The sequence below is a fragment of the Heloderma suspectum genome, chromosome 4, assembly GCF_057233095.1.
Source record: "Heloderma suspectum isolate Gila_16-S chromosome 4, 16-S_ref, whole genome shotgun sequence".
Lineage (NCBI taxonomy): Eukaryota > Metazoa > Chordata > Lepidosauria > Squamata > Helodermatidae > Heloderma > Heloderma suspectum.
The window spans coordinates 235,100,109-235,125,064 of NC_139461.1; the positions used below are offsets into that span (position 1 = coordinate 235,100,109).

The 24,956-nt window shown below is 45.3% G+C and overlaps 2 protein-coding genes across 7 annotated transcripts; one reads left to right on the forward strand and one right to left on the reverse strand.

Moving 5' to 3' along the window:
• Nucleotides 1-370: 370 nt before the first annotated feature.
• MUTYH (mutY DNA glycosylase) lies at nt 371-12,505 on the forward strand. Of its 6 annotated transcripts, XM_084852693.1 has the most exons (17): nt 371-485; nt 787-860; nt 1,071-1,186; nt 1,872-1,993; nt 2,113-2,152; nt 2,632-2,705; nt 2,841-2,882; nt 3,007-3,078; nt 3,745-3,858; nt 5,275-5,372; nt 6,345-6,489; nt 7,613-7,700; nt 7,971-8,162; nt 9,529-9,671; nt 10,326-10,487; nt 11,319-11,366; nt 11,660-12,505. In XM_084852693.1, the coding sequence occupies exons 3-17, from the start codon at nt 1,078-1,080 to the stop codon at nt 11,777-11,779; spliced, it is 1,569 nt and encodes a 522-aa protein (XP_084708819.1). In that variant the 5' UTR covers nt 371-485; nt 787-860; nt 1,071-1,077; the 3' UTR covers nt 11,780-12,505. The 6 variants fall into 6 exon arrangements, with proteins under 6 accessions (XP_084708819.1, XP_084708818.1, XP_084708820.1 ...); XM_084852692.1 differs by lacking the exon at nt 787-860 and having other exon boundaries at nt 371-420; XM_084852694.1 differs by lacking the exon at nt 787-860 and having other exon boundaries at nt 371-420; nt 3,757-3,858.
• A 614-nt stretch (nt 12,506-13,119) lies between these two features.
• Nucleotides 13,120-21,088, reverse strand: HPDL (4-hydroxyphenylpyruvate dioxygenase like). The gene is made up of 2 exons (XM_084852698.1): nt 20,870-21,088; nt 13,120-16,493 (listed from the first exon to the last, which is right to left on the reverse strand). Exon 2 carries the CDS (start codon nt 16,440-16,442, stop codon nt 15,204-15,206), a length of 1,239 nt encoding a protein of 412 aa, XP_084708824.1. The 5' UTR covers nt 16,443-16,493; nt 20,870-21,088; the 3' UTR covers nt 13,120-15,203.
• Between the last annotated feature and the right edge of the window lie 3,868 nt (nt 21,089-24,956).

Below are 24,956 nucleotides of genomic sequence, written 5' to 3' on the forward strand. Positions count from 1 at the left end.
GACAGGAAGGCCTGGCGTGCTATGGTCCATGGGGTCACGAAGAGTCGGACACGACTGAACGACTGAACAACAACAACAACAACATTTCAGGGTTGTTGTAAATGGGTTTTTTTTTCTAAGTAAACAATACTTTTTCACATGAAATAAGAGCTCCGTTAGAAACAGCACCAAGAGTCTTTGATACTACATTTTGATGGAAGGGGACAGAAATAGGCTGCCGCCCCATCTCATCTACGCTAAAATCCTACATTTCCTCATCGCCCTCTTACTCTTGCTCCATGGGAGGAAATGGCGCTAAAGGGAACCCGGAAGTAGCATTGTGTCTCTAATTTTTGTTATCCTTCTGTGATTGGCTCTGCGCTGATCCGGCGGGGGCGGGGCGAGTCGGAGGCGCGGAAAGAAGATAGCAAAGAGACGCAGGTAGGAATAGTACAACGAGGGGGATACCAATGGTATTCGTGCAATAACTGCCCCATTTTGAGTGTGTAAGTGACAGTGTACAGAATACAGTCCTCCAGTGTGCACGTTGCCGTACTAAAATGAGCCCGCGGCTTTACTACACATGCGGGAGATGAAATGGTAGAGGTCTGCGATAGTAACATGGACTGTACCACTCCAGGCTACTGATGGGGGATCGAATTTTTGGAATTCAAGCCCCGTCCCCGGGAGGGAGGTAAAGCAGGGGGGTGGCTCGAATAGCACCTTTCTCCCTGATGTGGTAGTTTTTGTACTTGTAAGGAGTTTTTACATGGAGAAGATGTTAAAAAATGGCATTCCCCTCTGCAGTATGAAGTTGTGCAGTGCACTCCAGGATTTCTGGATTCTGTACTTGTTACCACACTCCTTAAGGAATAATTCAGGTGGGACTCCTGTTTTACTTTTACAATGCACAATGTCCCCCGGTCCTTTTGTATTCATAATTATTATTCCCATCTTGCAAATTCCATTGGCAGAATGCACCAATGCAGGTGGAATACTGTGAATCTTTAAGAGAGTTATGCAAGTCGCTAATTTTGGACTGGGGGTGGGGAGATCTAACGTGACAATAACAGGCTTTCTGCTGTTTCTAGACTGGCAATGAATAAGCTCCGGTTGGCAACACGCAGGAAGCTGGGAATACAACGGGACACTGGGAAACAACAAAAATCACCAAAGAAATGTGAAGAAAGTATCACGCTCTACAAAGGTGCTTGAGCTACAATAGGATATTACCCAAGAGGCAGAACAATAGCAATCAATGTAGCATGAAAGGAAATTCCAGGAAATGACTTTGCAATAGAGCATTCCAGGAATTGACTTTGCAATAAAGCATACAGAGCATTCCTGATGAAGGGATTAGAAAGAGTATAAATATGTGTAGTTAACTGAAGAGCTGAAAAATTGTACCTTCCTTGGCTCCATTCTAGCATCCCTCCCTGTAGTTGTATAGATCAATGAAACATCCAAGACAGGTGTTTATTTGGTGGTGTTTACATTTTAAAACATATGTATTTATTTGGAATATAAAGTCAGTACAGTTAGCTGGGAGACCAAAAGAAATATTCTTCTGTTTTGTGACAAGCTTGCATAAGCAGAGTGCTAGCTTGTAGTCATAACAGTGCCTCATTTTCCTGCCTTGCATCTGTGTACTGTCATGACCAAAGGGGACATCTGCTGAGGATTTATGCTGTTTGGGTTGATAGAAAAAGCAGATCTTTCAAAAATATTTGAAGAAGAAAGTTCCAATAGGAATGTCCCTTTTCAACCATCTGTTAGAAATATATACCGCACAGGGTTTGCTGCAGATTTATTAATTGCGGTGTATTTTTGTCTTTGTGCAACCCATAGAAATGCCCACTACAAAAAGTTGAACTGACCTCTCTTTGTTGCAGAAGTGCCCAGGCAACAATCTTCTTTCCACACCTTCAGCAATGCAGCAGAAATCAAAGATTTCCAGAAAAGGCTGCTCACCTGGTACAATGAATGCAAACGGGACCTTCCTTGGAGGAAACTGGTATGGTATAATGTGCAGGATCTAGGATGCTCAGAAAAGGGCCCTGTTCTTTTAAAAAAAGATAGGTAATAGCTCTGTTGTGCCCTGTTTCCTAGAGCTATCTGATTACTCTTTCACAGGCTACAAGTGAAGCTGATGCTGACAGACGAGCATATGCTGGTGAGAGAGAGAGAATCCTAAGGAGTTTTGCTGGGAGTTCCTGCCATTTATCTGCTTTCAGGGGTGGCTGTGGAAATAATTGCACAGGCCCCACATGACACTGTCCTATTGGCAGCTGCTGTGTGGGAACATCAATTTTATTGCAGGGAAAATACTTTTGTGTTGTGCTCACTAAATCCAATTAAGCACATTAAGGGATCTCTGGAAAAGCAAGGGAGGAAACCAATCAGCTCATGGCACTTGATTGGCAGTAGCATAATATTCAAAGGGACAAGAGGGAGCTGCAGGCAGAGCTAGTTTTCCCGAGCTGCCTAGTCCCTCTGGGATTGAGGAGGTTGCTTGATATAGACCACTAATTTCCTTGCAATCACCTACAAAGTCCTCTGAACAGCACCTTCCACTTGCGAAGCAGAGCTGGGAAAGTTCTGAGAAGGAATCAGAGTATACCTAATGTGCTTGCTTTCCCTTTGTACCTGCAGTGTGGGTATCAGAGATCATGCTCCAGCAGACCCAGGTGGCTTCAGTGATCGGCTACTACAATCGCTGGATGCAGGTAATGCTGAGCTCTTTTCCTCTCTGTGGTGCATTATCACTTGTGTCAGCAAGGGTCCTGGTTTCTTGATCAGTTGTGCATCCATTCTGCTTTGCAGACCCTGTAAACAGGACCCTGTTTTTTTGTGTGTTGCAGAAATGGCCAACCTTGCAGGAGCTAGCTGAAGCTTCACTTGAGGTAAGAAAGAGGATGCAGGTGCGTGTGTATATGGATGCAGATGCATGTATGTGTGAATGGAGCGTGCAGCTTTGATCTTTCCCTCCCCATATTCAGATTTTTCCTAACTTCTATTTGGAAATAGGAGGTGAACGAGCTGTGGGCAGGGCTTGGCTACTATTCCCGAGGGAAGCGGCTCCAGGAAGGTGCACGTAAGGTACTCACGTAGTGTGTCATGTAGGGTGGCATTGGATCAATCGGTGTGCATTTGGGTTGGTGGTGCTTGATTTTTGCAAGCAGATATTTCCCTTTCTGCAGTCATGAGACATAAAGGAATGCTGTTGACTGCCCCTGTCCAATAGCCCCTTTGGAAAAGGCCAAGTACAAAATAACTAGGTACTGTATTGTTCTAGTCTGACTGTTTGGAACATCTGGTGGCGGCAGCAAAATGTTCTTAGATGGCGAGACTGGTATCCCCAAAGAGTTTAGCATTCAGCGCCTAGAGCAGCTCCCTAAAACTATGGGCAAAGTTTATGGGAAAGATGTGTCCAAGATCACCCTATCTATTGTTACATTTGCATACCACCCTGTCTCCAAGAGGCTCAGAGTAGTAGTTTAGCCTCATAAGCTCCTTTTGGCAGAGGGGTCACTTCCTTCTTAAAGGGCTGTTGGAAGGTTCAGCACCCAGAGATGATGCTTGTTGGTAAAAATGCCCTTGAGTTGCTTTGGCAACTGTGGGCAGAGCTCAGCACTGTGGTTCAGCTAGCAGTACTAGGCATTCCATCGCCTGGCTGTTAGCATGTGAGGCTTGTTTGTTGCAAGATTTCCCACCTTGCTCCTTTCCCTTTGTTTTGGATTGTTCTACTTTGCTGATCTTCTGCAGTTGGTGTCACAGATGGCTGGTCATGTGCCCAGGACAGCAGAAGAGCTGCAGAAGCTCTTGCCAGGAGTAGGGAAGTACACTGCAGGGGCTATTGCATCCATAGCCTTTGGCCAGGTAAAAAGGCTTTACTCTGGGTGGTCAGCTTTGCTTTAGGCCACTTACTTGCGGGGGAGAAGCTGCAGATGTCCTCCTGCCACCGAATCACTCTCCTTGCAGCCTGCCGATAGCTGTTCAGTGAGCTTAGGGAAGTGTGCATTACGTGGAGAGGGCTGTGCTCTGGGATGGCTGTCGCTGCGCATCTTCCTCCTGATGAAAACGGTGCTTCTCCCAGCTCACTAAACAGCTATTGGCAGGCTGGGAGGAGAGTGATTTAAATAGGGAGCACAGAGATAGCTCTTCCCAGCCTACCAAACAGGTGATCCATGGGCTGGGGGCAGGGGAGCATGATTTAAACAGTGAGGATGCTGTTTGGCACTGAGAAAAACTGAGAAGAGTGCTGATTAGCTGGGCAGGAGGGGATGGGGGAGGCACCATGGGGCTTCAGCACACGAGGAGGAGAGATTTTAAAGCTCCCACCCCTGCACACTATGGGGGAAAGTGTGTGTGTTGCCTGGAGGAGAGAACCATATATGTGTGCTTGAGAGTGGAGGGCTGAGGGGAAAGTGTGTCTGAGTGAGTATGAGAGAGAGGGGTGTGTGTAGAAGGATGAGGGAGATGCTGGCCCTGGCCATGACCCACCCACTGCCTTTGGCCACAGCCATCACTGGCATGCAGCCCTCAGGAGCCAAAAGGTTGCCCATGCCTGCTTTAGTGACGCCCTAAACCTAACCTAGCCAGGCCTTAGAATTTAGAGACCTCTGTCAATCCAGAGCTGTGGGCATCTCATCATGCACCGAACGGCCATTCTTGTGTTGATGCTGTTGATGCCCTTAAAGATGGTGAATTAGGCCCTAATTCTCTCACTGACAGGGCGGAAAGGGTTCAAAATGTGGGAAGATTAAATGCATTCCCCCAAGACTGGGAGCCTTTTTAAAAAGAAGAATGGGAGCCAGGCCTCCCACCCTTTCTTGTGAAAATAATGGCTCCATGATTAAAAAAGAACAAATTGACATTTGTATAGCATTTTTAAGTATTCCAAGTGTTTCACATGCATTACCTAGTTGTAATCCTTACAGTAATCCTGTAAGGTAAGTCACTATTATTATCCCTCATATTGCAGATGGGGGACTGAGCTTGAGAGAGAGTAGCTTGCTTAAGGCCACCTAGTAAGTTTATGGCAGAGGCAAGATTCCAACCTGGTTCTTCCTGATCTGAAGCTTAGTCACTATGCTACCCAAGTTCTCCATGGATTCATAGAGTGGACTCAACACAGACGGAGGAGTGTCTTTTGCCATGATTCTGCTCTTCAGTAGTTCAGTTTGGTTTGGGACACCTTCTGGTCCTAGATGTATGAGCCTTCCTCTAACTGATTCTTGAACACAAGTTCTCACAAGTACATTAACCCCTGAGGTTTTTTGTTCAACAACTCAGGTGACAGGCGCGGTCGATGGGAACGTAATTCGAGTCTTGTGCCGTGTGCGAGCTATTGGTGCCGACCCCACCAGTTCAGTTATTGCTGAAAGACTTTGGTAAGGGAAGGAATGGGGTTGTACTGGTGCATAGCTTTCAGACATGAGGGTGGAGAAAAGATAATTCCTGGAAGGAAGACAAAAATCTTTGCCCCTCGGACCCTATCCGAAATCCAGCAGGAGAGTAATATTGCTAGGCAAGATCCAGCCAGTCCCTAGGTGCAAGCAGAGGACTTTTAATTGGTCTCCCCTTGCTGGTAGCATAGTAAGACATTCCAGGATCTGGACTGACCACACACAGAGAAAAGTGGAGCAGGTGGGTTTGAACCCTAAGGTCCACCTTAATTCTTCCATTGGCACTAAGATCTATAGCACTAGTAGGAACAGAGAAGATAGAGGGAAAGACAGACACCAAGGATTAGGGATAAAAATGCAATTATTTGCATGTAAGGCCCATACATATCAGTGGGACTTACTCCCAACCAAACGTGCTTAGGATATAGGAGAAGAGCTAGGGGCTATAGAGAGCAACAGAGTGCAGAGTACCTAGAAATACTGCTGTTCATATATTGGAAGCCACACGCTATGACACTTCAGATTGCTGAGCTTTTACAAGATGCTGATCACATGTTTTCTAAGTTTGTTCAGAACAATGAGAACTGGATACTCTTTTAAAAAATGAAAGGGAAATTTCTTACAATTATGTATCTATGCCATCAGATCCTGTGCTAGACAAAGTATGCTTGTCATGTCAGACTAATTTCTAGACCCCACCCTAAAGTTGGGGAGTTGGCAGCCACCTTTCCATTCGATAGTTTTCTACTGGGCACTACCCAGCCTGCAGGCCCAAGGCAGTTTTTTGGTACTTCTCTTCCCCAGTCCCTTATATCACACAGAGCTCTCCCAGGCACACTTCCGCACATCCTTCCTCATGGTGGTGGTTGTAGACAGAGAAGGTTCAGAATGGCTTTACAATCTGTTGCCTTGGACATACCTGTTCTGCTTGCTAATGTAGGCTGCTCTTGTTCCTAGGGCTTTAGCAGACACTCTGGTGGATCCAGCCCATCCGGGTGACTTTAACCAAGCAATGATGGAATTGGGGGCAACTGTGTGCACTCCCAAGGTCCCATTGTGCATGGGATGTCCTGTGAAGCAGCATTGTAGAGCTCACCACCGGGTAAGTGGGCCCCTTCCTCTTTATTCTTTATTTTCCATGTTCCCCTCACCCCCTGGTTTTGCTATGGAGTCACTTTAATAACTGCTGGGATGTGGGCAGGAGATTGTTTTATGAGGGGCTTGCTGCAGTCACCTAACATCTTAGTCTGAAAAACCTTCCATCCTATTACTTAGCTCTCTCTCCCTCTCTCTCTCTGCTGGAGTGGGAGAGACTTTTAGGGTGCAATCCTCTGCATATTTAGACAGAAAACAAGCCCTATAACTCCTAGCGTTCCCCAGCCAGCATGGTTGGCTGGGGAATGCTGGGAGCTGTAGGACTTCTTTCAGTCTAAATATGCTTAGGATTGCCCCCTAGGAGTACAATCCTGTGCATGTTTATTCAGAAGTAAGTTTCACTGTATTCAGTGGGTCTTGCTCCAAAATAAGTGACCTGGTTTGCCTGATCAAAATAAGCCACCTTGGCTTATTTAAATCACAGCACATGCGAGGCACACTTTCCAAAATCACCGCCTAGGTGCAGCATGCCATGTCATCCGAACCTGGGCAGCATGGCTTGTTGGAGGGGGAAACAAACCTCCAATAACCCTCCAACAGCCCATGGGCTATTGGAGGTTTGTTTACCCCTCCAACAAGCCATGCTGCCCAGGTTCGGACAACACAACAAGCCACGCTCAGGTGGTGATTAGGCCACAATAGCTTATTTTTATGGTGCGAACTGGCCCAGCGTGTTTAAGATTGCAGCCCTGGGAGTATGTCTCATTGCATTTAATTGGATTTACTTCAGAGTAAACACCCATAGGATTGCATTGTTAATCTAACAAAGCCACATAATGTGGCTTTGTTAAAGTGTCTGTATTTTATCATTTCCTAAATGACAGGTCTTTCTCATTCCCTTCTGCAGAATTATGTCCAATTCATCATTGTTCTTTAAATGTTATAATATACATCCCATTCTGTCTTGTGCTTGATTTCAACCTTGGAATCATGACTAATGTTAGCATAAGGTTTAATGTTGGGACTGGGAGTACTGCAGTAATTGAGGAAGCTTCAGGAACTGGCACAACCCCCACCCCCCTCCCCAGCTCTGGTGTTCACTGATGTCTGAAACCTGTCCTTTCTTGCAGGTGGAGAAAGACCTGGTAGTCTCTACCAAGAGACTGCTAGGAAAAGCTGCTTCTCAGCACTCCCAAATGCTGGATGTGGAAGAATGTGGTATGTGCTGATTAGGATTGTCGTTTGGGGTGGAAATGTTAATTGTGGAAATCTTTCTTTAGAGATTACTGTTCTCACCATTAACCTTTGTGGAGGTTGGTTGAGATTTGTCATAAATCTCAATATGTGAGATTTCATATGTGAGCTTGGCCACCATGGGATGGGCCTGGCTTAAATGCTGCAAAATGCTTCATGTCGAAGGTTTGGAGCTGTCTGTTGTAGGCAGTTCAGAACCAGTCATCTCACCTGTTCCATTCTTCTCATTTGCAGCCATCACCACAGGGAGCTGCTCCTTCTGCCTGCCTCCTTTGGAGCCATGGGATCCCAGCCTTGGTGTGACAAACTTCCCCAGGAAATCTAACAAGAAGCAGCCCAGAATAGAGCACACAGCCACATGCGTGCTACAGAGGAGGTGCAGTGATGAGAAACCAGAGTACCTTATTGTGCAGAGACCCAGCTCAGGTAACTGGCTCAAGCATAGGTATGTCTGAGAGGGTGAAGCCAGGGGGTGGGGGGAAGGTGCAATCAATTATTGTACCTTCTCTAGCCTTAGTTCCCCACATGGTTGGGCAAACTTGGATGTTAATTGTTTGATCAACTCCATGTATCTTTGTGTGCCAACGAAGCATGTTACAAGAAAGGATTGTTTTTGCTTGAGAGTTCAGGGGCTTTCCCTAGGATGAGGCAACCAGTTTTATGTTGAAGCATATGAACATCAAAAGACCCTTGCTGAATCCGATCAAAGGCTTATTCAGTCCAGCATTCTGTTCATATGGTGGTCAACAAGCTGCCTGTGGAAAGCCCACAAGTAGGACATGAGTGCAACAGCACCCTCCTATTTTGTGTTTCCCAGAAACTGGTGTACAGAGCCACACTGCCTCTGATACTAGAGGTAATATATAGCCATCAGGATTAGTAGCCATTCATAGCTTTATCCTCCATGAATTTGTCTAAGACCGTTTTAAAGTCATCCAAGTTGGTGGCCATCACTACACCTTGTGGTAGCAAATTCCATAGCTTAACTATATGCTGTGTGAAGAAGTACTGCCTTTTATCTGTCCTGAATTTCCCACCATTCCACTTCATGCAATGACCCTGGGTTCTAGTATTATGGGAGAGGGAGAAAAATGTCTCTCTATCCATTTTCTTTACACCATGCATAATTTTGTACACCACAACACATAATATAGAGCAACAATTATTGTACACATACTGTAGTTTTGTACACATTATGAGGACTTTGACCAGGAGGTTGCAAAGTATGGATGTCAGCAACGTCAAAGCTGAGTCTAGTTTATCTGCTTGTCCGTTCCAGGCTAATATCCTGTGGGATGGACACGCAAATTATTCTGAGACTCTATTGAGCATTTTCTCAGCAGCTGAGAAGTTCATGCTGCAGTTGAAATAAAAGAAAGCAAACTGAATTATTTAAGGCAACCTTTGCCCTGCACTGGCAAAAGCAGAGAGCACTCATCCCTGACATGTACCTTGGGGGCACTGCTCAATTATTTATGGAAACTGTATTTCCCAAATGCATGCCTTGTCTGCCTAATAGAGGATAGCTATACTTAAGTAAAATATTATAACTTAGTGTTTATATAATGCATTTCCTAAGCATTTAATGTACGTGATCTCAGGAAAGTCTGCAACAGCCCTATCAAGTAGACTTGTATTGCCCCAATATTTTAGCTGAGTTGAGAGTGTGTATCTTTTCCTAAGGACATCAAGTTCATACTTTCAGCTGATTTTTGAACCAGGGATTACCAGCTCTAGGTCTTAACCACTATGCTGCATTGGTTTGTGCTGATGACAATGCATTTTCTTGTAGGTCTGCTGGCAGGGCTGTGGGAGTTTCCCAGCCTCCTCCTTGAGCCAGGACAGGAGAAGCAGCAGAAAGCCCTACTGGCAAGTCACCTCCAGACCTGGGTTGGCAGTGACGTGGCAGTGGGGCGCCTGCAGCCTGTCGGAGAGGTAAATTAGATCCCAAATAAAGGAGCAGCAATGCAAAGCATCAGGACGAGCCCTTGTTGAGCCACAGTGTCTCCCAGCAAGCACCTCCCGTTCTACCACTGCTCTGCATGGGATTTATCTCCCACCTGCATTTGGGGTGGTGCTAGCAGCAGAAGCTCTGTTGCTGTTGACATTCATATCAAAGCTTCAGGGGGAGTGTCCATGCATGGAGCTCTTTCAGTATACTCTATGGAGAGGACCATTGTTTGATTTCAGAATTGACAGGTGGAAAGTTGCAAGTACACAATCAGCAGGAAACTTAGTTCCCCAAGGAATGTGTGGATCAGAATATGCCAAGAATTAATTAGGTCTTTAAAAATCCTGCCATAGTACAGAGGTGTTGACCTCAAGAATAATCCCAATCTCAACCATTCCATATTAAGTTTATCCTTACACTCCCATAGGCCATGGTTCCAAACAGCACTGTCTCCAATTTTCCCTCAGTCTTCACTCCCAGATCCAAGGTGGTTATGAACCTGCAGTTCCTTATCTGAATGCAGCGATGAGTGAAAATTAGAAAGGAGGAGCACACAGGTGTCTCCCCATTAAAAACCCTGATGTTCAGCCTCCTTTTCTCCATACCTTACCGCACCTGCAAATCTTTGCCTTCGCCAGGTTCTTCATATCTTCTCCCACATCCGCCAAACATACATTATCTATTTCTTAAACCTGGACAAAGGTGAAGGTAACTGGGACAAGGAGGTGGAGCTGCCAGCATCCCGATGGGTGACTAAAACAGAATTCCAGAACTCTGCCATCTCCACAGCCATGAAGAAGGTACTGAGAATCTTGGGCTCGGCCACTTCAAATTTCCCAGTGGATCGCCATACATTTCTCCAAAGAGTTGTGGGGGTTGGGGGGCAACAACATAGAATGTAAGACATTTTCCAAACCTGGAAAATGTGAGTGTTCCACACCACCAGGGGTGTGGCAGTACATACCTTTCTGACAAGAAATCCACTGGCTCTCTTTCAGCTGCTCCTTTTTTCTGTGAACACTATCTGCTTAATCGCACTGTCCTTGCGCTTGTAGCTCAAGCAGTAAGTGCTTCCAGGGGGCAACTGATAGTTAAAAACTGCCTTGTATGTCAGTAGAATCATAGAATAATAGGGTTGGATGGGGCCTACAAGTCCAGCGAGTCCAAGTCAGAGCATCCCTGACAGATGGTCTTGCAATGGATGCAGCCTGACCCCTAAAGTGGAGGAAGTGGGGTTGACAACAGCCTTATGCAAGCCCTGTTCCCCAGTGTCCCAAGATGCGCAGGAGCCTCTAAAGACCTTCACATATTTAGTACTAAGGTTGCAGGGGGAGTGTAAGTGCATTTGGCTGAACACACAGGCCTGCTCGCAACTGGGAACCCTGCCTTATTGGTTTGTAAGCACATTCAGCTGAAGGTGCTTACAACCCCCCTGCAGACCTTCATACTCCATGTGCGAAGATATACGGAGGAGCCAGTTGCATGGGGCTGGGTCTGGCTTGCACCCACTCACCTCCACCAAACATTTAACCCTTGGGTGTGCAGACTGAACAGCTGCATAAGGCTACTATGTTCTTAATATGGTGCTAGTCGTGTTTTGAGTGTGTCATGTGGTGGTGGTCTGTTTTCAGGTCTTGAAAGCTTATGAAAAGTGGAGCTCTACAATCTGTGCTGCCAAGGTGAGCTCATCCTTTTGCTAGAGCTCAGCAGGTAATTCTCTGTACAGCTTTATGAATGTTCCTGGGAACAGCCTCTTACCTTTCCTTCAGCTGAGGCCTAGAAAATGGTCCTGTGTGTCACAGGCAATCCACTTCAGGGTTGCCAGCTACACACCCTTCCAACCACACTGGGTGGTTCCTGGTGGTTTGGCTCTGCCCTCCGACCATGGTGCTTCAGGGAGCAGGAGGATGGGGGCATACAGACAGTTGAAGCGGTTTCTGTGTTAAATACTTATGCATGTGTGACCGTACAGGTTGCAAAGAGGAAACGAGACTTTCTATGCACCAGCCAGTCAAAGCCTGAAGAAGAGAGCAGGTCTTCCAAGAGGCAGCTTTCTCTGGATTCATTTCTTGCAGCAACTCTGAAGAACTGAACTGCAGCCTCTCTACTCTGCCTGGCTGCACATGGGGAGGGGTATATATCATTCCACTCCCAGCAATCTCGTGTAGTACTTGGAAGCACTACTGGTGCCTCCCCCAGAGGCTCCTCACTTGAAAACCTTGGGATTCTATCTGGGACCTTTCCGGCCAGGCAGTGAGGTGTGCCTGCCTGTTGTGGACAACGTTACACAACAGGATCTACCAGAATCTAATGCTGTGGGGTGAGTTCTATTGTTTCCTTTATATTTCTGAACCCATCCACTGGATTTCTTATCTTATAGCTTGGGAGATGAGGGACTAATCCTCTGTTTGCGCAGTGCAAGTGGCTGTGGCTGTTCCGAAGAGGGTAGGTTTTTTGGTTTCGCTCTGGTGTGCCACGCAGCAACAAAATGAAAGTCTTTAGAAGTATGTGGGATAGACTGACAAAGGTAGACTGGAGCCACATCCGTTCTCCAGTGGCTGCCCCGCAAAGGGCTCCAGAAGATCTCCTAAAGCAGCCTTTTTTTAGTGTTTTCTTAGAACCAATTTCTTCTCAAGACAAGTAACTACAGATACCATTTGCTTGAAAGTTGTTTGCTTGTCTACCTGTCTGAGACAGTGTCTTATTACTGTACTAAATGCCAGCATTTCTGTAGCTCACTGATCAACTGTTTTTAGAACTTAAAATGTCCTGTTTTAACTCAGTTTTCATTAATAAAGTTTTAATGAATTTTTAGGGAGATGTTGTTAGTGGCAATTATTTAGTTCTACCTGCTTCCCCAAACTGGCTGTATTATCCACATTAGAGTGTTGAAAAGTGAATTTGTCTCCTTGATCCTTAAGTCAAGGCCTAGCATATTGGCACCTGAACTGCCATGGCACTGGCAAGGAAACAAGACACCCCCATTAAAAAGAGACACACATCTGGAAACAGAGGGGCCTATTCAAACAAACGTGTAATATTTATGCAGTCCTTGGTTCAGTTCTCATGACTGCCAGTATGTGTCACTTCACACATGCATAAAATATATTTACTATTCCTTCACACACACACACACACTCTCTCTCTCTCTCTCTCTCTCTCTCTCACACACACACACACACACACACACACACCAACCTCTCTGCTCCCATGACCAACATGGCTTGGTAACATGGATTGAAGGATAACTATTTCACCTAAAGCAATTTCAAAAATGTATTAGGAATGTACCCAACTGGGAGCTGCCAAATGATCCTCTCTGTAAAGTACAACTACACCACACCATCAACTCTCCAAAGTGCATTAGCAGCAAGTTCAAAACACGCAACCTCACAGCGAGGAGATGGATAAATTGGACTGTGTTGGTTGTATAATGTTGAAGCAAGACCTTTATTCCCAACTCCAGGTTGGAGTCATGTGGAATAGATTAACAAGCTTTACATATAGTGATTTCCAGTGAATTCAGACCATTTATAATTCAAAATATGTTAAACTAAGAGAGAAAAGAAATAGATGGAAGTGTTTCTATTTGAACAGTTTGTTCTATTTAGGGTTACAGAATTACAAAGAAAGATGCAAGGCTAATAAGTTGTAACAGAAACCAAGAGAGCTCACCAAAGAAATAAGCTGTTCTTCAGCTGACCAGGCTAAACTAAAACAGCAAAGCATAGTGCTAAGTAGGGCTACAATAAGGAAATAGCTATCACATCCAGCACTAAAGGAACAGTACTAACAAACAATGAGTATCATTTAAATTTAAGACATTAGTGTTTTGCAGCTAACCCGTCCCACCTCCAAATACTTGGGATACACAGGAGATACTTTTGAAGCTGAAGAAAGTTAACAACGTAAACACTGCTAATGGTTCAGGTAACATTTTAGGGAGACTTGCACAGGGAACCAGGCATAGTTTGTGGATTTCATGTTGTTGAATGCTGCTGCTTCCCTGTTCTGGGTCAACACTGGGAAAGCATCAACACAACACTCTTTTTCCATTTCAGGTTTCCAAGAGCCTTTGTCTCTAGGGGCCCAGATACAAATAGGAGTTATGATCATATTTCCATGCTTTTTGTACATTTGTCTCACCTCTTCTAGCAGGGAAAAGCTTGCTAATGGAGATATATGACTGCTTTCCAGGAGTGCTAAACAAGCAAGATGTGTGGTGTATGGAGTCCACCTATCAAAAACATATTCTCACTGTTCACATTTGACCAGGAAAAGGTGGGGGGAGGTAGGTGTTTGAGATGGAGTAGATAGAACAGTCTGTAAAGCTTCCTAAAAAAAACCACACAACAAAATTTGCCATCAGCACCACCACTCATCCAGCTGTGATGCCCTGTAACAGCAGGTCTACATGCTGCTATTTGTTAATATATAAATAACACGTTACTACTTAATAAGTAAATAATCATACATAATAAGTAAAAGAAAACATTGGGCCTTCTGTTAGTAAGGTCTAGGCTTGCTTTAGTGTTGAAGAGAGCCCAAGGAACCTCAGAATAAATAGGCTAAATACCACCCCCTCCAGGGAAATACTGGGGCAAGTTTCAAACTAACCCTAAAGCTCCCATTAGTAACATGCTTTGGGAGTAGTAAGAAAGCACCATGACATAAGCTGTCCTGAGAATTATTTACCCTTCTAGGTATTGGGGAAAGATTAATTCTATCTATAGGCGTGTAAGCTTTGGTACTTTCTCATAGCCCAATTTCATATGTAGAGCTGTTTCGATCCACACAGCCATAAGATTCCCCAATTGTTCCTTGTTATACTTGTCAAAGAGCTGCCATGGAGTGTAAGTGGGTAGAAGCAGCATAGGGAGAATTATCTTTCTCCATTTGGAGCACTGTAAACTGGGAAACAAATGTTCTAAGCATGAAGACTGCTAGAGGCTTTAAGGAGGGGAAAGCAGAACTTCAGCATGCTGGATGACAACTGAAAATGATTAATTTGAAGGACCATTTACTTATTTCAGACGCTCAGTCTTCATGTTCCAAACAAATGTAAGTATTTCCTGTGGACAAATAATTTGGTTTAAGATGCCAGCATTTGCCCCTCTCTGATGCAGAAATACATGCCATACGCTATGGCCTTTGCACTTCAATGCTAAGAGGAATCGATGACTAGTTCAGTTGTTCACCCTACAACTCCAAGTCTATACATATGTTTTTGAAGTGTAGTTGCTGTTGCAACACTTCTTTGCTATGTTCATCTGCCAGCTTACATCAAAAATTTATAGATGTTCTGCTAAGGTGGCTTATCCAGATCATAGGATATTTTCTGCACCAGTGTCTGCAGCTCTGATGCCGTTGCAGTGCTAGTGTAGGATGTACATAATCCAGGTCAGAACACTTGCACATTGCATGAAAACCAACCCCATAGAAACAGGTTTGCAGCAGCACCCACACCACAAAGCTAATGTACACCCCGAGCCTATGTCTCATTGAGATGTTTGAGCTCATGCTTTAGAAAGAGCTGAGGTAAATCTCAACTGTTGGTCCATGTGGCCCTGTATGGATTTCCAGAGAGCACGGACATTTCCCTCACCAAAACCTGTGGCCCTGCATCGCTCTATGAGCTCCAGAAAAAAAGTCTCCTCTGTAAAGAGAGGCTCAGTGAAGATCTGCATCAGGTATGGTTTCCCATGAAAGCCAGGGCCACTCTTTTCTCCTTCCCCACCTATCTCAGCATCCAGAAGGATTCCATAGTCCTTCAAGAGCTGAAGATCCTGCCCTGTTTGCTGTATCTCCTGCTCCTTATTTTTCTCACTGTAATATGATAAAGGTGGTTTGAAGAATTTTACCCCAGACTTTGCCATGGTTGAAGCAGTACCTATGATGTCTACAGTGTAGAGTGCCACATGCTGGATGCCAGCTCCACCATGCTGCTTTAAGAAAGTATCCACCTGGTTGCTCCTTTGCTCTGGCAGTGACTCAGCCAGAACAAATTTACAGTCATGAACAGACAGCATTGAGCCGTTCCTGTTGTACCTCATGGCAATAAGACGAAGGCCCACACCAGCTCCCTGGATTCTATAGCCTTCAGTAGCATCGTCTTGCTGGTGGATGAGAAAGCGCTGGAAACCAAAACAGTGCTTGTACCAATCCAGCACTGCTTGTGAACTACCTTGGGGACAAGCATAGGTGACATGGTCAAAATGTGTGATCTCCCCAGGCTCCTGGAACTTCTTGGGGGCACCCTCCACAATTTGGAACCCAGGCAGGAATGGTCCACAATACTGTGATTGGTCAAGTAGAGTGTGGCTGACGTTGCCCACAATGGATCTCACCACAGAGTAAGTGACGCAGCCACCTTCATCTGCTACAGTGGTGGGGGGTATGAGGATCTGGCAGCCTCGTTCCTGTAGAATTTGGGAGATGCGAGGCACATCATCTGTCTCAAAGCAAACGTTGGAGGCTGTACTGACTGCATGCCCTAGGTCCACATCATACAGGATCCCTTTATCCTTGCAGTGGCTGGAAGATGATACAGGTGGAACTTCTCCCCCTACTGGCTTCAGCTTTTCATTGACAACAAAAACTGCATCCCCTCTTCTGACGGCCAGCTGCCTGCTTGATCCTGACACCCGTGTAGCAAATAACTCAAAGCCAAACTTGTGCACCAGGTTGCTGACCAGCTGTTGCCCCTCAGGGACGTGGAACCCAATGTGGCACAACCGGTTCAGAAGAGCAGACATTATGGAATTTTAAAGGGCAGTTAGTTGCAACACGCGGTTATGCTGCTAGATCTGTGGAAACAGAAAAGAAAGCCAGTTCAGTGCTTGAGGATGGAGCGTGGGGAGGTAAGAAAGGAATGGGGTGGAAAGTGCGGGTTGTTCTGCTGCTGCTCCAGGAAAAGTGTTGCAGAGCCAAACTACACCTTACATTAATTGTGTAGCATATACCTTAGCCTGATTGTTTCATTTACTGTAGTGTAACTGTGTGCAGCCCCAATTTGGACTGGGACCAACATGACTGGGACCAACATGAGGAGGATTAAACCTTCCTTCTCTCCACACTCATCTTTTCCAGAAATTCCAAACCCACTGCCCCCCTTGGGGTTAAAAAAAGAGGGAAAAAAGCTTCCATTGACTCCAATGATTTCTTTTTAAACCCTTTGAAGAGGTGGAATTAAGTGGGAAAATGGGGTGGGGAAGATTTGATCCTCCCCACCTGAGGCATGCTAGTCCGAATTTGGGACCATGTACAGTCACACTAGGGTAAAACAAAATACAAGCCTCCACTACATGCTACTAAATAAGCATAATGTCTAGTCAGATTTCATACAGCAGCTGGGGGAAAGCCCTCGGTCACCACTCTTCTGCTGATGTGTTAAAAAATGCAAAGGAATCCAAACCAGCTCTGCAAAATAGGAGCCATATCCAAACTATTATACCCATACACATTAAACAAACAACCCCCTTCCAGGGTACCTCTAGGAGAAATTCTTCCTGCATTGTTTCTTTCAAGCAGTAACCAGTGAAGGAAATCTATGGAGTTATAGTCCTTTGGCTGAAAGCACCTTGTAGTCCCTAACCCACCATCTGAGGAGGATACATTCCTCAGAAACTGAGAAGGGCACAACATTTAGACAGATTAAAAATGCACAGTGTGTTATGTTATATATACAAAGGCAGCAACAAACAGGAACTCTCTGCTCTCTTGGTTTATATATATATATAAATTTGTCACCTGTGCCACAAAGAAGCAAACTTCAAAAGCAGGTGACCATGTGCATCCTATCAATTGTACACAGCCAGCCCTGGAAAATGTGAAATAATGATCCAACTGAGAGTGACTACTTCCAACAACCTCCAGTCCACTATACCTGCCCTACTTTCTTCTTCTTTCCTCTTCACCACCTTTACAACTCAGTATAAATCACCTTAACTCAAAATCATTAGAAACACAGATCGTTACATGCACAAGATCATTTAACCCAAGTTAGCTAGGAACCTGCCTTAGACTGAGTCAGGCCCCTGGTCCATCTAGCCCAGTACTGTTGACATTGACTGGCAGTGGCTCTCCAAGCTTTCAGGCAGGAGTTTTTCCTTAGCCTTACCTGGAGATGCCAGGATTCGAACCTTCTGCTTGCAAAGCATGTGCCCTACCCCTGAGCTATAACCCTTCCCCAAAGGAAGTTTAACTGAAAGCCTTTTAACTGAGGAAGCGAACGACTGAACCTGGGATCTTGCATGCAAAGCATGTATTGCACCTCTGAACTGTGGCCCCTCTCATTTTAAACACTTGAGCCATCATGTAATACTCAGGTTGCAGGTGGTTAAAAAAGGTTTAAGCTAAGTGTATTTCTCCCCACATCTATTTCATAAGGATATTGTGAGAAACAAATCTTAATATTTATCTCTGTTGAGCCCATTTTATAGATTGTAGTTGAGGCCAAGGGCCAATTAGGAACGTGTATGCCTCAGGAATAATGTGCCTAAGTTTTCATTGTTGAATGAGTTCACAGTGTTAGAAAATATAGCTAATTCAAACGTATTGCATGATATAAATTTGTATTTACCAGTTTCACTTCCTAAGAATACAAATGGCACTTGAAATGTTTCATTAATAAAGGAAGCAAGAGAATCTGATTCAGAAAAATGGGTCACTTTGTGACAAAGATGCTCAATAATAAAAAAAAAAAACTTAACCACTGTCACAAATACACACACAACCCTACCCCATCTCTATTGAAATGAGGAGTGGATGAACAACTGCTGTTCAACTGCAGTTACTAATTTATTTTGAGCATGATGATGTTTTGCATAAAATCCAAACTTTTCAGATTTCTGAAACCAAGCTAACTTTCCTTAGTGGGGCATATGAGGAAAGCACTGCAAAACATTATACCAGAATTATCAAATTTGAATTTCTATTATCAATGAAGAGAGGAAGAAAAGAATGCAGTTCTCAAAGTACTGCTCACAAGCTTACACCATGTTATAAGCTATAATTACCAAAAAAGAGCACTTCATTTAATGCTGCCACAGGATATTCCTCCTCCCAGTATTTAAAAACAACAACTTTGAATAAAACTTCACAATTTTGTCCCTTTCCCCACCCCCATCCTGACTTGGCTTTTTCAGTATTTTCCCCCACCCTTCCTTTTCACTGACCTGTCCTCTTCCTACAGCACAAAATATCAGAGGAGATTTGGACTGCAGTCTCAACATACACATTTAACAAAACAGTCTGAGCTGCAGCTGGGCAATAATATTTATTTTAAACATTTTTGTCCACCTTTCAGGGCAGAAACCCTCCCAAGGCAGCTTACAGCAATAATACACCACCACAAGCCTGAAGGTGGACACTAGGTCAGGGATCCCCACCCTTTTGGGTTGGTGGGCATATTCAGAATTTTGAGATAGTGTTATGGGTGTTCCCACAAAATGGCTGCCATAGTGGGGCATGCCCATTCATAAAATGGCTGCAATGGTGGGCATGGTCAGTCACAAGACATTCATTTCAAAGAATGTAACCTGGTGAGGCTAAAAGAAAACTAAATTGCACCCAGCCCTAAGTACAAGGCAGAGGTGGAGTCTGAGCTCCAAAGCACAAAACCATTCTTTTGAACAGAAATAAAGATGGCACTGGAGGGCAGCTTTGCAGCATTCCAGCCACCCAGTTCAAAAAGTAACAATTTGTGGACACCTCTGCTTAACCATGGTTAAGGCCAACAGGGGGAATTCTCATTCCAGAAGGGAATGATGCAATGAGTTACAAAATATAGTGTGATGCGTGAAATTGGTTGGCTTGCGTATTGCCTTGAAAGTGAGCATTCCAGGCTGTTTTCCCACAAATTCATTTACTGCCTTGAATGGGCAATGGAACCAAGGCCCTTTGGATGTTTTGAGGTTCACTGGATCATTCTTATCCAGTCTTTACTGACATGTGATTTCAGTTGGTTTGGATGCTTTGTAAGCGGACATCCTGTGCTAGTTTTCCACTAAATTGATTGCTCTCTGGTATCGGAACATTGATTCCGGTACCAGTCATGACATTCTATGGCTCACTACATAACTGTCATCTAGTTTAATGGAACTGTGATGTGTGAATTTGAAGATCTGTTTTTGTTGGGAATTATATTAAAGGCAAAACTGAAGTACTTTGGCCACATAATGAGAAGACAGGATACCCTGGAGAAGATGCTGATGCTAGGGAAAGTGGAAGGCCAAAGGAAGAGGGGCCGACCAAGGGCAAGATGGATGGATGATATTCTGGAGGTGACGGACTCGACCTTGGGGGAGCTGGGGGTGGCGACGGCCGACAGGAAGCTCTGGCGTGGGACCGAATAAACAAGGTTGTATCCAATGTTAGTCTAATTTAAGTCCCATTCATCTCAACTGATCTACTCTAAGTAGGACCAACATTGGATACAACCCACTGTTTTCCAGTGGCTCAACACACCCCACTGTGGGATACAACTACAACAATTTAATCTATCGAAAATAGCCATCCAGGCTCATTCCATTCCATTCCGGCTTCCTGATTTCAAAGTAGTGCTTGCATCGTTTGTAACCACAATTTTTCTGGCCATCTGAGGCCACTGTTCCGTTTGAAACAAGTTCCTCCTCCACACGCTCAGTCGAAACAGTAGAAAATGTGTTTACAAACTGTTCCTTTGAAAATATGCCTACAAATTATTCCGTTGAGGGTTTCTTGGCAAGCGCAGCACCTCCCAAGATGCCTGAGGGTTAGCAACACGAGAAGCGAAAAAGTGAACGTTTCGCATTTTAAAACCGTTTTACCCGCTCCCCCACCCCTTTTAAGATTTTTTTAAAAAAACAAGGCATTACTTTTTTATGGAAACAAGCTGCCCACATCCTCTCCCAAAAAAGAGAGTTGTTTTTCACACACACACAGGCTCCGCATTCTCCTGCCCGAATAGGAGGAATTGCATTCCTTTACATAGACACGCTTTTTCCTGCTAGGGGGGAAGCATAATATTTTCCCCCACCCGTCAAGTCTGAGCGGTTCATGCGTTCTCCCTCGTTTTCAGGTGGCCGCCTCTCTGCCTAGCAGATTCCATCCCTTCCCTCTCTCCCCCTTTATTTCTTGCCTCAGGCCTCTTGCTTGAACTCAGTACTTCTCCCGCGCGTCTTTGTTTCCTGATGGAAATTACCTTCCCGCGGCAGGCAGGCACAACTCCTCCCGCCCCTGACTGGAGCCTCAAGCAACGAGGAGCTCCACAGCAGGCGGTCGGAAGCGGAAGGCGGGGAAATTGAGGTTACATGCGGGTGGCCCTCAGGAACAGCTGCTAGACTTCGCTGAAGCATGAGCTCAGGCATCAAGGGAAGCCACAACTGCGGTCTTACAGGAGCAGCCCCTCTTGTTGTTGTTCGTGACCCCATGGACCATAGCACGCCAGGCCTTCCTGTCCTGCGCTCTCTCCTGGAGCGTGCTCAACTTCATATTCATTGCATCGGTGATGCTATCTAGCCATCTCATCCTCTGCCGTCCCCTTCTCCTTTTGCCTTCAGTCTTTCCCAGCATCAGGGTCTTTTCCAGAGAGTTTTCTCTTCGCATTAGGTGGCCAAAATATTTCAGCTTCAGTATCTGTCCTTCCAATGAGCACTCAGGGTTGATTTCCTTTAGGATGGACTGATTTGACCTCCTTGCAGTCCAGGGGACTCGTCAGAGACTTCTCCAGCACCACAGTTCGAACGCATCAATTCTTCGGCGCTCAGCCTTCCTTATAGTCCAGCTCTCACAGCCATACATTACTAACCACTAAAAAGGAAGTGAGGAAAAGTTATGGAAGGGAGATTCCTCGAGTGTATGTGGTGGTGTGTGTGTGTTGCACAATAGTCACTCCTCAGGATGATGCCACCTACATTGATCCTACTGGTCCTACTATGTCTTTAGCAGGCTCACCTAATGGGGAAAAAAACACTGAATGTGACACTAAAAGCCCTCATCCTGAAAGCACTGTATCCAGTTGCTAATAGGACACCCGTTCAAACTGATGAAAGCAAGTTCTTATTTAAACATCCTCCAAAGGAACTGGGGAGCAACACCAATGTGTCTGTTGTGCCTAAAAGTCAAACCAATTTATTGTGGGATGTGGGCTTTAACCTTTAGCCCCTCTTAGCTCACTGCATAGGACTGGGGAATAAGAAATGCAAATTCAAGCCCCGCCACAGGGAATGGTAGGAACAAGGTCCAACACTCCCCCCGCTCCGCTCCACTCCGCATGGGCTAGCAAGCAAAAGTCAAGTCAGAGGCAAAAGAGAAGGAGCAGGTAGGACTCAAGGCCACATCACAGAGCAGCCTTCCCCAGCTGGCTGTCTGGGGGATGCTGGGAGTTGTAGTCCAACACATCTGGCAGGTAATAGGTTGGGGAAGGCTGCCATAGCCTAGCTCCCTCCTTACTCACCCAAAGGAACAGCCAGCTACTCACTCACAAACCCAGATATACACACCCAGCCTCACAGGTCTCAGACGCCAGAGGTCCCAGCTTCAAACCTCTGTGGACTCCACTAGTCAGGGCTGGGAAGCATGTACAGAATAAAATAATACCCAAGGGAGTGCTATGCCAGCCAATCAGGGGCAGTGCTCCATGGGCCAGTTGCTTGGCTCCTGCCTGGCCCAATTAGCCTTTCGACCCAACCTTTCCCCCAACAACCCATGTGACCAGCCCACACATTTGCCCCTATGCTGCTGGATTTGAGGGACCAGTTATACTGGTTATTGGCCTACCAGACCTGATTGTTCTTCTCTCCCTGCCTTTTGCTCCACCAACCATCTGACTGCCTCATTCACCATAATTGCACTAACCATGCCATGTATGAGCCCTGAGAGGCCTGCTGCCTTTCTGACACTGACTTTCCTAGATATCCTACTTATAAGCTTGCTCTGTCAGTTAATTGAACCGAACTGAATCCCCTTGCTTTCGCTGACATACTGCGCATGACCACTTGAGCCTACATCTGTTCTTGCGTCATGCCCATTACTTCTTTCTCCCTTTGAGATGAGGTAATGAGCGTTCTGACTTTTGTTCTGGCTATCTAGCTAGGCTAAACTCTTTCTGTCTACTGATGGCTAATCATTCTGTGCCATATGGCTCTAGCCTACAGCACTGTCCTGTGCCTGAAGAGCTGACATCCTCTGAAGCAGGAGTCCCCAACCCTTTTGGGTTGGGGGCAAATTTGGAATTTTGATAGAATGTCCCGGATGCTCTCACAAAACGGCTGCCATGGCAGAGGGGCTTGCCCATTCATAAAATGGCTACCATGGTGGGTGTGGCCAGTCACAAAATACTAATTTCCCAGAAATCAAACTAGTGAGACCCAAGTACAAGGCAGAGGTTGGATCTGAGCTCAAAACACAAAAACACTCTTTTGAACCCAAATAAAGATGGTACTGGAGGGCAGCACTTCACTTTGAAGCATGCCAGCTTCCCTGGTGTATGTCAAGAGAGGTGTTCATGGGCACATTGGTGTCAGTGAGCACCACATTGGAGTCGAGCTCTGAAGGTTCCCCAATATCAGATGCGCACAAAATAAATACTCCACACAATGGCTACCTTAAATGGTCTGTTTTAAATTGTACACCACCAGGGAGTCTTGGGCTGACAGTGTCCTATAAATACAAAGATAATGCTTGCAAAGCCACATGCAGCAAGGTCCTCAGCTACTGCTATTGCACCAACTAACACTTTCAGTATGAAGCAACACACAGGTAGAGCAAAGAGGAGATACTTTTTGATTAGGAATCGTGGCTGCAATCTGCTGAAAATTCACTCCCATGCACTCTGGGAATGAGAAACAAAATAACATAGGAAGAACCCTCCTCGATCAAGCAAAGATTCATCTAGGCCAGCATCCTGTTTCCAACAGTGGCCAACCAGATGCCTCTAGAAAGCCCACAAATGGGGTGTGAAGGCAACAGCCCTCTCCTGCTCTTGGTCCCCAGCAATTGGTATTCAGTGGCACAAGTGGGACCTGCAACAAAAATTAGCTATGCCCTACTCACGATACTCCATTCCATTCCTCCTCCCACCAGGATTTCCATAGATGCCCCCACAGCATGGTCAGTCCTCACTGGGCTGTGTGGGGAGGGTGGTATTGTAAATACTATTTATACTTTGCCAAACCTTGGGGTTCTCCCAAGCCTTCTGATACCCTCCACCTGCACATGGTTGATGCCATTTTGGCTATGTAAGTAACAGCACTCACACCTGTGCATCATAAATCGAGGGAATTATATCCTAGTATTCCTTTAAAGTTTAAAAGGAACAGTTCACTGTGAGCATTTCTACATGAGGTTGTCATCCCACACCTTTACTGAGACTTCTGCTTCCCGATTCCTTGCGGGATTAAGTTCAGCTCCTTTACACGTGCCTTTTCCCAAGGGGTTTCTTTCCCTGCTTTTCTATATGTTTCATTATACAACCACTAGATAGCACTGTGGTATAGTGGAATTGCACACTTACACAGAGCTTTATCATACACTTTCTAAATAATAGCAGACTCCCTTGTTAAGAAAAAGAACCCTGCGATAATGTTTACAAAGGCCGGGGGAGGCCCTAGAAGAAGACAATGTCATGTAAAGGACCCGCAAACTACCATGAGTGAGCAATCACAAGTGAACAATAAAAGCCTTGTGTAGAAAGGCTCTGTGTCATCTGCCCCCTGGAACATTTCAGAGAAGGAATTTGGGGAGTTCATGAGAGAACTGGAAATGCAAAGAAACTATTTCCCATATACTTTAATAACGCCTGAATATCTCATCATGGAGTTCTTAAATATTTTTGCACCTGAAGTAAAAAAAGTAAAATGACAAACACAACCCCGCAAAGATGCAAGAAGTGCATGCCCCTTCTGGAATCTGCTGCCTCTAACAATGGCTTCCTTTTGCTTCATAGTGCGGCTGGCCAGCTTGTCATGCCAATAAGTGTATGTCTCAAGGAAACTGAAAACTGTCAGAGGGCTCCTAGTGCTGCCATTCTCCAAGGGGATAATGTTTTACAGCATTCATTGCCTGGCACTGCATGGTATTTCTTCAGATGCTTAATGTGATATCTCTGAGTCAAAAACAAACACTGCTGGGTGACTGGCAGTGGGAAGCACAATGCATGCTCCTATTAAATTCTCCAGGGTCATCTGTGTGGGCAGCTATCCCCTCAGCCAACCACCTCTTTTCTTCCAGCCCCTAATGGGTGGAGACAGCTGAAACATGAGATAAAATACACCAGGGGCCAGCCTGGG

Coding starts and splice junctions, on each gene's coding strand:
- MUTYH (XM_084852693.1), top strand. CDS start 1,078: ATGAATAAGCTCCGGTTGGCAACACGCAGGAAGCTGGGAATACAACGG. Junction 3,079..3,744: donor TCCAGGAAGGTGCACGTAAG/GTACTCACGTAG, acceptor GATCTTCTGCAG/TTGGTGTCACAGATGGCTGG. Junction 8,163..9,528: donor TGTGCAGAGACCCAGCTCAG/GTAACTGGCTCA, acceptor ATTTTCTTGTAG/GTCTGCTGGCAGGGCTGTGG.
- HPDL (XM_084852698.1), bottom strand. CDS start 16,442: ATGTCTGCTCTTCTGAACCGGTTGTGCCACATTGGGTTCCACGTCCCT.